This window comes from Ictidomys tridecemlineatus, chromosome 5, assembly GCF_052094955.1.
Source record: "Ictidomys tridecemlineatus isolate mIctTri1 chromosome 5, mIctTri1.hap1, whole genome shotgun sequence".
Taxonomy (NCBI): Eukaryota; Metazoa; Chordata; class Mammalia; order Rodentia; family Sciuridae; genus Ictidomys; species Ictidomys tridecemlineatus.
In genome coordinates, this window is record NC_135481.1 from 112,775,985 (window position 1) to 112,789,440 (window position 13,456).

At 54.3% G+C, this 13,456-nt stretch overlaps 1 protein-coding gene across 1 annotated transcript in view; it reads right to left on the bottom strand.

The window, feature by feature from the left end:
- Positions 1-1,105: 1,105 nt before the first annotated feature.
- Positions 1,106-13,456, bottom strand: part of Lgmn (legumain) — a 29,590-nt gene continuing 17,239 nt past the window's right edge. Inside the window, exons 3-14 of the mRNA XM_078050742.1 lie at positions 10,586-10,683; positions 9,714-9,795; positions 8,457-8,542; positions 7,445-7,520; positions 6,795-6,857; positions 5,175-5,241; positions 4,058-4,176; positions 3,884-3,973; positions 3,524-3,724; positions 2,485-2,655; positions 1,924-1,991; positions 1,106-1,655 (exon numbers count right to left, since the gene is read on the bottom strand). Coding sequence (XP_077906868.1) covers positions 1,613-1,655; positions 1,924-1,991; positions 2,485-2,655; positions 3,524-3,724; positions 3,884-3,973; positions 4,058-4,176; positions 5,175-5,241; positions 6,795-6,857; positions 7,445-7,520; positions 8,457-8,542; positions 9,714-9,795; positions 10,586-10,683 — 1,164 coding nt within the window. The 3' untranslated portion in view covers positions 1,106-1,612. The remainder of the gene's footprint in view (positions 1,656-1,923; positions 1,992-2,484; positions 2,656-3,523; positions 3,725-3,883; positions 3,974-4,057; positions 4,177-5,174; positions 5,242-6,794; positions 6,858-7,444; positions 7,521-8,456; positions 8,543-9,713; positions 9,796-10,585; positions 10,684-13,456) is intronic.

Sequence of the window (13,456 nt, forward strand, 5' to 3'; positions counted from 1 at the left end):
CTTGTTGCCACAGAAGGTAAGGAAGTCCTCAAACAGAATCGAGACGAGAGGCCTGTATAGATGGGGCGTGGCATGTTTAAAGGACAAAGTAGCCAACTGAAAGAGTGCCTGAAGACCAAAATTGGAATAATTTGAGCAAAAAGTATTGAGTTAGAATCCAAATGGAAAATGAGTCTCCCCACGCACGGGCCTGGGCCTTGATTTGGAACTCTCAGCCGTAAGAAGGAAATTCCTGTTGTTTCTAAGTTACTCAGCTAAAGCATTTAGTTATAGTAAAATAATTTTTGTCCATAGACAGAAATCTAACAGAAATGGCTTAACACAGGGGGGAAGGCCCTTTTCCCTGAGAGCCTGGGAACCACAGGAGGAGAAAGTCCAAGGTCTTGTGACTTGGGAAGTTGTTATCTGAGAAGTGAAATAGGGCTGCTTTTATTAAGTGGTTAAGCATGTTTTCATTCCATAGGGAAACAAATAAAAAGAGAGGACTAGGGCCCTGGTGGCAGTGGGCAGTTCTGGAAGACAGAGGGACCCACGTCTTACTCTTAGCGCTGTATCTCTTTAAAAGCCCGCCAACCCTCAGGTTTGCTGTTGAGCATTGGCAACAAGTGCAGAGGGTATTTGGTCACTTGTTAAACCTCAGAGCCCACCCCACCATTTCTGCTGCTCTGTGGGATTCTACCGTGTAGACTAGACATGGTGACCCTCATCCCTGCACAGGGTCAGGAGAAACAGGAGCCAGCGGCCTCTGCCCTGAAGGAGGTCATGCTCCCCACTGGGAGGTCCCCTCCCTACCCTGCAGCTGGTGCAAGGACAGACCCTGATGTGGCTGTCAGAGGCCGGAGGAGATGGTACTTGTAAAGAGAGGGGAGGCAGGGAGGGAGGGAAGTTCAAGGACTGGCACTTGGGCACTTGAGATGCAGTTCAAGGGTCTGTGGCGATGAAGGGAAAAGCACCAGGCAGGAGGAACAGGAAGGAGCGAAGGCACAGGAGCCAGAAGTCCCAGGCCTGCAGGAGCAGAAATAGCAGGGGGGGGGGGGGGACAGGGCCCCACCAGGAGGGCCAGGAGCATGGACCTCAAAGTCATGGCCAGGAATTCATACTCAGCTTCAGTTATAAATCTTTATTTTTTAAGACTCATCCAATGTTACAGAATAAAATACAAAAGCAATCAAAAATTATAATTTTTTTTTCCTAAAAATAATTTTCCATTCGGGGCTCACTTCCCTCTGCAATCAAATCGTCCTGAAGACTTAACGAGGTTCCAGCTTCAACTTTCTCAGAACAAAGATCCTTTCACAGGCTCTGGCAGCCCCGGGGAACTGCTTGCTCCTGAAAACTAATGAGTAAAACCCCAAAAAACCTCCTGGAGAGCAAACGTCCCTTTCTCGACACAGTCCCACCAGTCAGTGTGCAGTTCCTTCAGTTTCATGGCTGTCCTTGCAGAGGACAGGGAATAAAGGTGCGGGCGGTCTTGTGACAGGAAGGCCTGGGGAGAGGCCCAGAGTGGCCCACCAGCACCCCCGGGCCCAGCAGCGGCTCCCCTTCCAGCTCCACTCTTCAGTCTCTGGTCAGTCCAGTGTTCACATGGGAGCAGCATCCCGAGAGCAGCGCCTCAGTAGTAACCAAGGCACACCTTGTCCATGGCCAGTTTTATGCTGTAAGAGACAGGAAAGGCATTCACTGAGCCAGCCCGACAGTCCCACGCGAGCAGGAGTCCTTCAAGACAGACTCCCAGCCACCCGCCAAGAAGGCAGCTGCTCTGGTCTGCACTGGCCAAGTCCCCACAAGGAAGCCAGGCAGCGGGTGAAGCCAGGCAGCGGGGGGAAACCAGGCATCAGGCGGCAGAAGCAAACTGGACACTTGCAGAGACAGACAGCAGTGTGCTCCCTGGCACTCTCAGAATGTCACCATGGCGGGCATTACCTGTCGATGGGATAAGCCTTTTCACAAAGGTTGGCCAGCACGTACAAATGCCTCAAAGCAGACTCATACTAGAAGAAAACAGAAGAATCACGCATCACCATCACCGTGCAAGGGACTTGTAGCTTGGGAGATGCCACCTCTGCCGTCACAGAGATAGGCGTCTCAGCCAGGGGTTCCTGGCCTTTCCATCTGCAGAGACTTCACTTTTCCTGCTCCTCCAGGACCAGGGTGTGACAACATGCATCTTAGGGAGGAGTCAGAAGAGCCCAGCAGGGAGAACCCCGTGTGGCTGAGGGGGCGGGGCTTTTGGCAGGGACAGCAACAGCGTGAGAAGTAGGCACTTGAAAGACACACAGGGAGTGCCACCTGCGTCTTGGGGACTCCCTCACCCGCTGGACCACGGGTGCACCAGGGCCAAGACTCGTGGCCAGGGAACTGGGCATCTCCGCCTGAGGGCCCTCAGCCAGGATGGAACCTTCCTCAAGGCAATGAACCCGAGGTGACAGCCAGCACACTAAGTGAATTAGCTTCCGGGCCTCAGCTGCGGTGGCCCAGGCTCACCATGGAGGAGTGCCAGTTGAAGCAGTGGGTGCGGAAGTGCGTCACGGCCTCCTGGTAGCAGCTGTGCTTCGTGAGCGGGGCTCTCTCGGACAGCAGCCTCTCCCCCACAGCCTCGGAGGTGGTCAGCAGAGACACGATCTTGTTCACGGTCTTCTGGATGATGTGCCTGGCCTGGGGGGACGCACAGCCCTTCAGTGGAGTCTGGCTCAGCACTGCTGGGTGCAGTTACAGACCCCTCTCCACACCGCTCCAGCCCCGTGGGTAAAACACGATGCCAGCTCAGGCGTCCTGAAGGGGGCCAGTGTTTGGGGCTTGTGTGACCTCGCCTTCTGGGGCCTCCACTTTCGGGGAAGTGTTACTCCTGATACCAGAAGGGAAGCTATCACCCAGAAGATCCAGGCCCTGTCCCAGAGCATCGGTCCTTGCTGGGCTGCAGAAAGGGACGAGCGGAACAGGCAGCAGGCTCTCTGGAGGGACAGGCAACCCTCTGCCCAGCATGCCAGAGAGCACGCAGCTGGAACGTGGGAAACAATCCTGCCAGTTCCAGACCAACTGAGGAGCTACTAAGGCAGATGCAGGGAAGTCAAGGAGAGCTCAGGAGCTGTGGGAAGCACTTCAGGCTGTGGCCACGAGGATCGCGACAACAGGAGCAGAAGCACTACACATATGTGATTAGCTAACAACTCAATAAGCAGCAAGACAGAACTGGCCTCTAAGAAACAACGTATAAAAGGGGGCCACCACGCCTTGGCTTCTTGGCAGGACAGGGGAATAGGCACCCAACCCTTGGCACCTGACCACCAAAGAGGTCAAGGTCAGTTTCCTAGAAGGGAAAGAAGACGCCCCTCCTCTGCTGCACCTGGAGCACAGAGGTTGGTCCCTTTCACACACACTCTTATGTGGCCAGAGGTGGTGGCCTGAGGTCTCTCAGCTGGCTCTGAGCCGTGCTAGGTACAGGTGGGGACAGGGGCCTCGGTGGCCTAAGCCACCCACCTGGGCTGGGAGCGGGGCCTGCAAAGGATCCCTGGGTGCTACTCACATCCTGGTGCTGCTGGATCTGCTTGAGGAGACTCCGCGACTCCTGCCCGTCATTGGTCTGCATCAGTTTCCTTTTCAGGATGGCCAGGGTTACCTCCGGGCTGGGAGTGAGGTCAAGGCGTGTGACTGGAGGCAGAGAGATAGGGGAACTGGCTTTGTGCTTCATGCCCTGAAACTGCATCACTTTCATGGCAGAGATGGACTGCAGAGAGAGAGAGAGAGAATATCCATGTAAGCAGATGGATAGTCCCTGCCTAGGAGGCGCACAGTTGGCTCCCACAGTTTTGGGGCCACTGAAGGGCCCTGAGTGTAGGCTGAAGACGAGGCCAGCCCCCGCGGAGGAGCGGGGAGGCCCACTCACTTTGTTTCCGTACTGCATGACGTGGCTGGTGTTGGTGTGGGACTTCACCAGCTGGTACTGCTTATGGAGGGTCTCCTTGGTCAGATCCTCCTGCAGAAGGGAGAACGTGAAGGTCCTCCCAGGCCAGAGCCCGACTGTTCAACCCAGGGGCTGCCGGCCCCCACCAGGGCTCACCACGTCCGAGTCTTCCATCCAGTTGACACTGTACCAGTCACCCAGGTAGGTGCTCCTCTTCTCGTCGTAGTAGCAGGCGTAGGAGGACTCCTTGGCGTTGGCGGCGGTAGTTGCGTAAACTACAAGGAATCAGAGGCACCTTGGAGTTGCATTTCCTTCCTCCCCGAGGGCCACACTTAAAGCTCCCACCTCCCCTGCCACCTGCTTCGACCCAGGATGGGTGGCCGGCCCTGTCCACTCTGGTGTGTTTACTAGCATTCAGTGGGCGGTGCTGGGGATCAAACCTAGGACTTCACAATGGTAGGCAAGTGCTCTACCACGGAGCCACACTCCCAGCCCAGTCCCCTCAGTTGAATAATCTGTCTAAAATTAAACACGGAAGAAAGAGAAGCCACTTGACAGACTCCCTGCAGCAACACAGTGAGCACGCTGAGCACGTCCTGCTGTCCAGCAAGCTGACAAAGCCTAAGGGCTCATGTAACCTAAGAATGGGACTAATGTGGTTTCTAAGAGTTAAGATGTATTTAAAAAAAAAAAAAAAATTCAGAAGGGGCCTGAGGGGTAGCTCAGTGGTAGAGCATTTGTCTAGCATGTGCAAGGCCTGGATCCCATCACGAGCAAAGGAAAAATAATTAATTTAAATCGAATTTAAAAAGAAAAGGAGGCACTCAGCTGGACAGACCTCCTCAATAGTTGCCACTTAGTCTCTGTCCACATGGGCTCAGAACAGTGCTGAGCACAGGTACTGATTCAAAGCATGACTCTCCCAACACACGCCCTAGCTAGATCCCCACTTTGCAGATGAGGATACCTGAGGACCAAAGACGTTAAGTCACCTGCCCGAGATCAGAAAGCAGGACCCACACGAGGCCACAGCCCATGGCTGATCCAAAGCCCACTGGTTTTGGACTCAGGTAGTTTGGCTAGAACCTGGGAGTGCACTGTGAGGCTTGCAGATTCTTGATTCCCTAATAATCCTCAGGGAGAAGAGGAAGTGAGAACTGTCGGCCTGGACGTCCCCACGTATGCACACCAGCTGCCCTGGTGGCCCCTGCTGTGTAGAGCTCACAGTTCCACCCGCTGAGTGCCCTGCCCAGCAGCCCTGCTCTCCACCTACCGTTGATGTTATTGGGCAGGTGGTTCATCATGGAGCCGGACTCACAGGCTTCGATATAGAACACCATCTGCAGGCAGACAAGACGTTTGCCACCCAGCCCCACGAGTGCCGCTGGGGTTCTGCTGCCCCCACCCTCACCACCATGTGTTCACGGGAGTCTTTCACTTTGGCCTTTGGAGACATGAGTGCTATAGGAGACTGCTGCAGAGCCCACAAACCCATCCGACATGGGTCAGTGCACACAATGCTAATACACTGAAATGATCAACTAGTTAACGTACAGCAGGGGAGGAGGAGCCGTGTGATGCTAGGGAAAGCAGTGTCACCATGACACGGGGAGCAGCTTCAAAGAGCAGAACCATGAGGCAAGCTGTCTTTCTGTCACCACCACATGAGCCCTGCCCTCCTGTGAGGATGGCCTTAGGCCTGAGCATAAGCAACTCCATTTTTAAAACTCCAGTTTGAAACCCGCAGTCTCTCTAGGCACACCTAATGCAGCCCTCGGTATGGCCCTCAGGCACAAATAAGCCATCTCCCCAACCCTGATAAACTCAGAGTGAAGCCCCTGGCAGGCTGTCCTCCGATATCTGGTGGCAGCTGATAAGGATTGAAAGGGGGATCAAAAGCCCCCAAATTTAATATAAATAATAGTGTAAGTGAACAGACATCCAGCCAGCGGATACTGATGCCCTCACACTAAGAGAAGGAGGAGCACCTGGGCTGACATCCCAACCCTTTTCATCATTTGCTGATCCTCTGCCTCTTCCTCACCACTCTGCAACTCTACAGCCACATCTTGACCCTGGTGAGAGCCAAAACTTCTCCCTACGACCCATCAGCTCCACCCCAGGAGAAGCCTGCCTTGGTTCCTGATCTGTGATCACCGCGGTCTCAGTGAGTGTGCATCTGTTGGACTTGCGGCCTAAGGCTTGAGACTTTTGATCTGACACTTGAACTTAGCACGCAGAAGGAATGTCTGTCATGAGCCTGTCATAATTAAGTGTGTTTGCAGTGCTTAGAACTAAACCAGAATTGTTTGTTGTGAATTGATTATGTCTACTGCAGTGCCTAGCATTAAGGATTGTCATTTTCTTGATTAAGAACCTACAGAGTGAAATTGTACTGAGTGATTTGAGTGAATAAAGCATTGAGTTGGGCAGAAGTGCGTGGACATTCTTTCTCTCTCCCCCTGGACTGCACCTTTTGCCCATCGCAGCACCTGCACGTTTCTAAAAGGTACCAGAGAGGCAAGAGGGCCAGGGTGGAAATAAGATGGTGGTATGTTCCTCTCCAACAGTTCAACCCTGGGGACAGCTATCCTCAATGTGGTCCCCAGACCTGCAGCGGCAGCACCTAGAAACTGAGAAAGTCACCCTTCTCAGCCTTCATATCGCACTGAGGTGAGGCCCTGCTCGAGGTCCTCGGCGCTCGCTAGCGGTTCTGATGGAAGAGCTACCACTCTAGGCTCCAGAGGCTCCTCCTGGGCAATCCGTGGTCCATCCAATCAAAGGAGGAAACCCCTTCCAGAAACACAGCCACCCAGTCATAGGACCAGTCATGCCACGGTGGCCTCTGCTAACCCTGCCTTCCTCCCCCTAGGCCACCCGGGGCTGACGTCACCTTTTGGTACATTCTGTGTTCGTGCATGTAATGGATGGTCTCGTTCAGGTCCTTCACGTGAAGCTGCAAGATAAGAACACTGACGTCAGGCAGGCACCAGAGAGGCCCCTGCTGGGAGCCCACCAACAGAGACTTTACCAATCCCGTGTAACCGCAGGGAACAGTCAGACCCTCCGAGGTGACCTCGGCCGTGTTCATGACGTGTTTAAACAGGGAAGAGACACGCTTCCCCACTCGGGGTTTGTCCTGGCTGTCCGGGGACTTTGCTCTTCCACGTCTAGTGTGACATTCTCGTCCTGAGACGGTCACTGATGCTGGGAGAGGACTGTAGGCAAAGCCATATGGGAGCAGCATCCCTGGACAGACCTCAAGCTGCCAAGCTTGTCCCCAAGGCCAGCTGCCACAGGACTTCAGCAGCCCGAGAGGGCTTCAGGAAACAGGCCACAGGCCGAGTCTTGACGCCCAGGCTTTGTTTTTTTATTTTCCAAGTTTGTCTTTAAAAGGTCAAGGACCACTGCTGGTGGAAAGGGCGGCTCGGAGGTACAGCGCTTCCCAGCACACACGAGGCCCCCGGTTCCATGACAGCACCGTGATCAGAAGGAAAGCAAAACCGAAAAACCTCCCAGGATCAAAAGAGAAGAAAAACTCACTTCATCGTTAGGAAAAACCAGGATTCCAGTAGCTCCGTGGTCAGTGAAGTAGATGAACACGTGGTCCTGGGGGCCGCTGCGAGGAAGAGTGGCCAGTGAGAGCCCAAGGGCGACGGCTCCTGTTTCTATTTTTAATTCCATTTCTCTGAACAGTCAGAAAGCTAAGAAGCTGGAGGATGAGGGCTGCCCAACGGGTCAAGGAGGAGCCGAGGCCCTTGGGTGACCGCCCCCTCTGCTCCCAGGGCCCTGTCCTGGTGCCACGCTCTGCATCACAGCTGGAAAGGCAGAGGGACCTCTGCTGGGCAGCTGAGCAGACAACTAGGTGGGACCTGCAGAGTGGGCTCCTTGGGAGTCCTGCAGCCTCCTCTCCAGTCCCCTCGGACCCACCTGCCCACCCTTGGCAGGGCTCCAGCTGGGAGGGCAATGTTCAGGCAGCAGAGACCCAGAGGCACACTCGCAGCCAACTAACTCCCCAGCAGGGTCCCTCCCCTCCAACTCGCCTCTGGTTGGATTATCTGTGCCCAGGCCTCCATTCCCTTCTGATCTGCTGCCAAAGTCTCCAACATCTCTTGAAATTGTGGCTCAGGGAACACCAGGCACCAGACATCTCCAGCCACCATCAGTGGGGCAAGTGCTGGAGTTGGTTTCCCTAATGCCAGGTTTGCCCTCCCTATGCGAGGACTGTGGCCAGAGGAGGCTGGAGGCCGGCAACCCACGGGGCCTTCAGGGACTCCCCCGGGTGACCAGCACCACAACCCACAGACAATGCAACAGTGGGTCTAAGTGACAGGGTCCATTTCTCCAGAGTAGTGAGGGACCAGGGATCACAGGGTTCCTGAGCACAGAAATGGGCCATCCAGAGATGCCACTGAAAGTCACCCCTGAGCCGTGGTCCTAGGAGAAGACAAAGCTCCCCTCTGAAGCCTCTCACAGAGGGACAGGGGCGCCTGGCTGAGCCCCGGTGCTGGGCACCAGCTCTCGAGAGAGATGTGAGGCCCACAGACGGACGTACCTCTTCAGGACCTTTCCAGAGCCTTTGCCCTTCACTGCTTCGGCGTCACCTCTCAACACAGCCAGGAAGTTTTGTGGGGTGACGTCCTACGAGGAATCAGGAGTCAGTCAGATGCAGCTACCAGTCCCGACCAGACAGCTGGACAAGAGCCCAGCCATGGCTACACAGGCAAGGGTCAGAGCTAACCCTCAGAGTCCTTAGAGGGCGGTCTGTGAAACTGATACTGGATCATTAAATGCAATACAAAAAAGAACACAGGGAGAAACAATCACCCCAGATCCTGACACCCAGATTCCAAACGTTCCCTTCTATAACCATGTAGAAAGAAACAGTTTCACCAAAATGGAATCAACTCTGTTATATGTGTGATATTAAACTGAATTATATGTGAATGTAAAAGAATAAACAGTGAAACTGAAAGAAATACTAGACTTGAGACAAATGTTTATCACAAAGAAAAATCTCCCAAGAGATCACTCTGAAGATACTAAAAGAGGTGACAAAAACCAGACTGAAGTCACTATGGTGTTTTAAACGTGTCAATTTATACACTCTCCATCAAGTGGGGGAAACATAAAAACGTTTAGATGTGATGCAGTATAATATCAACAAAAACCTACCCTCGGGAAAATCCTGAGATACCGTGCACTAGGCCCAGGGCTGAGAACATTGACTTTCATAAAAGAGCACAGATAATCCAAGATCAGATGAACGGTAATAAGTCAAGAAGATCAGGTTATCACTAAAGAAATGTATTACCAGACTTAAAGCATGCACAGACCTGAAACCAAATAATGGTATATTGCAATTTATTAGACACGTTTGTCCTTTTTTTTCATTTTTTCTGTTTTCTTTTAAAACTCTCATAATTGAGCCAGGTGTGGGAGCAGACACCCAAGCCCGAGCCACATGTGGGACTGAGGCAGGAGGATCACCTGAGCCCAGGAGTTCAAGGTCAGCCTGGGCAACACAGTGAGACCCGGTCTCAAAAAAAACAAAATAAAATAGCTCAGTGGTAAGCACTTGTCTAGTATGAGAGAAGCCCTGGGTCCACCCAGCACACGTGTGCACGTGCAATCTCTCTCTCTCTCTCTCATGATTTACTCCTCAAACACGAATCCTAACAGAAACAGGAAACACGGACAAGAAATCAGCCTAGCAAGGTTCTGATTCTAGAAATACAACAAATAATGAAAAATCATCAAGGAAATGAAACAAAATCCACCGTCCCCACCCAGAGTCCCTGAGTGCCCTCACCTCCCCAGTGTAGTCCTTGGGGACTCCCTTGTACACGTCCGTGCCGTTGGGCCTGTTGATCACGATACCTGGGGTGGGGTTCCTGCAATCAGAGGACGTGACAGAAACAAAACGTGACTGTCTCTGAAATCTCTCTTCAACGTCTACCCCATTGCGAAAAGAAACAGTAAACCACTATGTTTGTCTGAGACATCTCTCTCTGCCTGCGTGGTCCCCAGGCTGTAGGTGGCTTGGGTGGGTGGAGACCTCAGGTGGCACCATCCAGGAGCTCCTGGCAGCAGCAGTGGGGGACAGAGCTCTAAGACCTTGGGCCAGGGCCAGCGCCCACCTCCTGCTGGATACCACACAGCACCTCAGGACCACGGCTCACCAGGGCTCCCTCAGACAGAGGCCAGAAAGAGGACTCGGACACCAGCCTCAGAGTGACTTGGTGAGCCCTGTGATGGCCATCGAGGGCAGCACTCCTCAGGAACACTGCAGGGTGACCGGGGAGGGGAGGACTGTCAAGCTCAGTGCCCACCCTGCTTGTCCTTGTCCTTGTCCCTCAGGAAACTAAGGGCAATGAGTCACAAAGGTGCAGAGAAGGCCGTGGGGGGCCGATGCCCAGACCAGTGCCTTCCAGGAACAGGCAGACCTGGGGCCCCACGGGGCAGCTCTCCAGGGTGAGAGGGAATCTAGCTTTAGCCCTCTCAGGGGCCGCCACCTTCCACTTCCCCACCCTGCCCGGGCCGAGATGTGCAGGGAGCTGGACAGAGCCCTCGGCCTTCCATCGTTGTGACCGGCTGCGGCCCGCGCTCTGGGAGCCCTGGAGCACAGCGGTGCTGGTCTCAGGCCCTGGCCTGCGCCCCCCATTCCAAGTGCTCCCCACTTACTCCTCGTTGTTGGCAATGTCGTCGTACATCATCACGATGATTTGCTCGTCGGGAATCCCGTTGCGGTGGATGATCTGGTAGGCGTGGCACGCATCGGCCTGCAAGGAGAGACTCGGTCACCCTCGGCCTGGGAGGGGGCCCCTGGGCTCCTAGAGCCACCCACGTGCTCCCTCCTGGAAGACGGGCTGCACACAGCTGCCCGCTGATCGGGGTTGAGATCATTGCTTTTAAAAACGTACATTTCTGGGGCTGGGCTGCAGCTCAGCAGTGGAGCACTTGCCTAGCACACGTGAGGCCCTGGGCTCGATCCTCAGCTCCACATAAAAATGAATAAGTAAAATAAAGGTACTGCGTCCATCTCTACCAAAAACATTTCACCTTGATTTTAAAAGATTCCCACCACCCAAACTCTCTGGATCCTGGCCTGGGGGAAGCCAGCGCTTGTGCAGGCCACACACACGCAGCTACGGGCACGAGGGCCTTGCAGGCCCAAGAAGCTTGTGCTCATGTTTCAGGCCACACAGAGTCTTCTGAACACAGGGATTCAGCTCTCAAAAATGAAACGGCTCAGAGTGACCGACAGACAGGTTGACAGCACACAGGCCTCTTCCGACCTGAGGACTTCACCTGCCACAGCCTCTGTTCAGAGAACTGGGTGAAGACGGGAGCTCGGCCGGGAACTGGAACTATGCTGTCCAGTTAAGAACGCAGTGGTGACTCGAAAGCCGACACCTCCAGGGCCACAGAAGGCTTCCTGAGCGCATTCCCACCACCCTGGGGGACACACAGCTTCCTTACTGCACATGGCACACCCCAGCCTGCACGACGTGGAGATCACCCGAAGGCAGAAGGGAAAACCTGCCTAGCTCTCTGCTTATGGCTAAGTAGGTCCTTCCTGGAACAAAGACATAGTGAGCAAGAGCAGGGGTGCCGGCTCTGCCTCCCTGGGAGGACCTGGACCCCTGCACGTCCCGTTCCCAACCGCACCGGCTCTCAGTGAAAATAAAGCTTGCCACTGGTGCGGCAGTGCACTCCTGGAAACTCAGAGGCTTGGGAGGCTCAGGCAGGAGGATCACGAGTCCAAAGCCAGCCTCCACAACCTAGCAAGGCGCTAAGCAACTCAGTGAGACCCTGTCTCCAGATAAAATATAAAAAAGGGGTGGGGAGGTGGCTCAGTGGTAAAGCACCCTCGGGTTGAATCCGGTGAGACCCACTTCAGACTCTCACCTCCAAAAGTAAGTAAATAAAAATAAAGCTGGCCAAACAGTAAGCCTGTATGGGGCCTGCAGGGGCCCAGCACAGATACACTCATTTCATGGCAAAGACGGTGCTCGCGGCTCAGTTGCTGAATGCTGAACGGGCAGGCTCCAGGCCTGGCACACAGAGATGTTAGATGAATGGACGGCTGAGGGAGTGCGCTAACAGACACTTCCGCTGGCTCTTCCACCGTCCAGCCCTGTTCTGGAGCTTCCCACGCATTATCTCATTTAGTCCTCACAGTGACCCCAGGTGATGGAGGTCACACCCCCCTTCACCAACAGGGAAAGAGCAACCTGCCCAAGTCACACTCAGCTCATGGCGAAAGACCCCGGGCATTCTCACTGCAGAGCCTGACGGTGCCTCAGACAGAGGCAACAGGAAACCAGTAAGACTACAGAGGTCCAAGGAGAGAGAGCGGGGGCAGAAAGTCTGAACAGAGACCACCGAGTCACCACCTAATGCCTCAAACGCAGTCACGGGTCACCTGACAACGGGGACTTGCTCTGAGAAATGTGTCATCAGCTGATTCTGTTGTGCAAACATCGAACATTTTCCAACCAGCTTGTTACGCTGTCACTAGGCCATTGAATCTTAGGAGACCAAGGTCATACATGAAGTCCACTGTTGGCCAAAACGTCATCGTGCATCATGCACACAAACTGCAACGTGCCTGAGTCCCCTGCCTGTGGAGTAATGAGGACCTTCCTGCACCAACTGTGGCAGGCAGAACAACGTCCCCCAAAGACGTGCACCTCCCCTGCCCAGAGCCGGGAGTGTGGCACAGACCACGCCAAGGGGGAACCGACGCAGCACGGTTTTAAGGTGCTGATCAGCTGCACCCAAACACAGAGGTCTTCCCCGATTGGTCCGTGGTCCACGTTGGTCACAAGGCCTCTGTGGAGAGTGGGGCAGGGGTCTGTCTCTGAGTGACACAACAAGGTCTCCCTGGAGGCTTGCTGACTTGAGGAGGAAGAAGGGGCAGCCTCTAAACACTGGGAACGGTGAGAGAACAGAGCCTCCTCCAGAGCCACCGAGGAACATGGATTAACCCGGTGAGTCCCACTTCAGACTCTCACCTCCAGAAGTGTAGGACCAACGTCTGTGGCCGTTGGTTACATCAGCAATAGGAAGCCAACACAGCCATGGCAGAAGTTGGGTGACTGGCACCCCACTCTGAAAACACCCTGGTGTTGTCCGTCAGGCTGACGCACGCGCCCTCTGACCCGGCCAATCTGCCGCAGCTGTACCTACTGAAGCTCACACCCGCGGTGCTTCACGACATCACCCAAAGAGCAAAACCCAGGAGCAGCCCAGGGCGTCAACAGCTGGAAAGAGAAACTGCCTTTTGCCGGCATGTGGGAAACCTGCAGATGAATGAAGTGCAACCAACCCAGGCTTCAAGAGAGAGGAATCTTGGGACCACAATGGGAAAAAGAACACGCGGGAGAAAAACACCTTTCACTATGACCACACTTTTATAAAGGTCAAAACCAGCTAGGCAGACATCATGTCGGTTACAACTAAATACACGTATACAGCAAAACAGAGACTGCCAGAAGGTTCAAGAGCTGATCCCCAGGGAAGAGGGAGGGGGTTCGGCAGACAGAGACA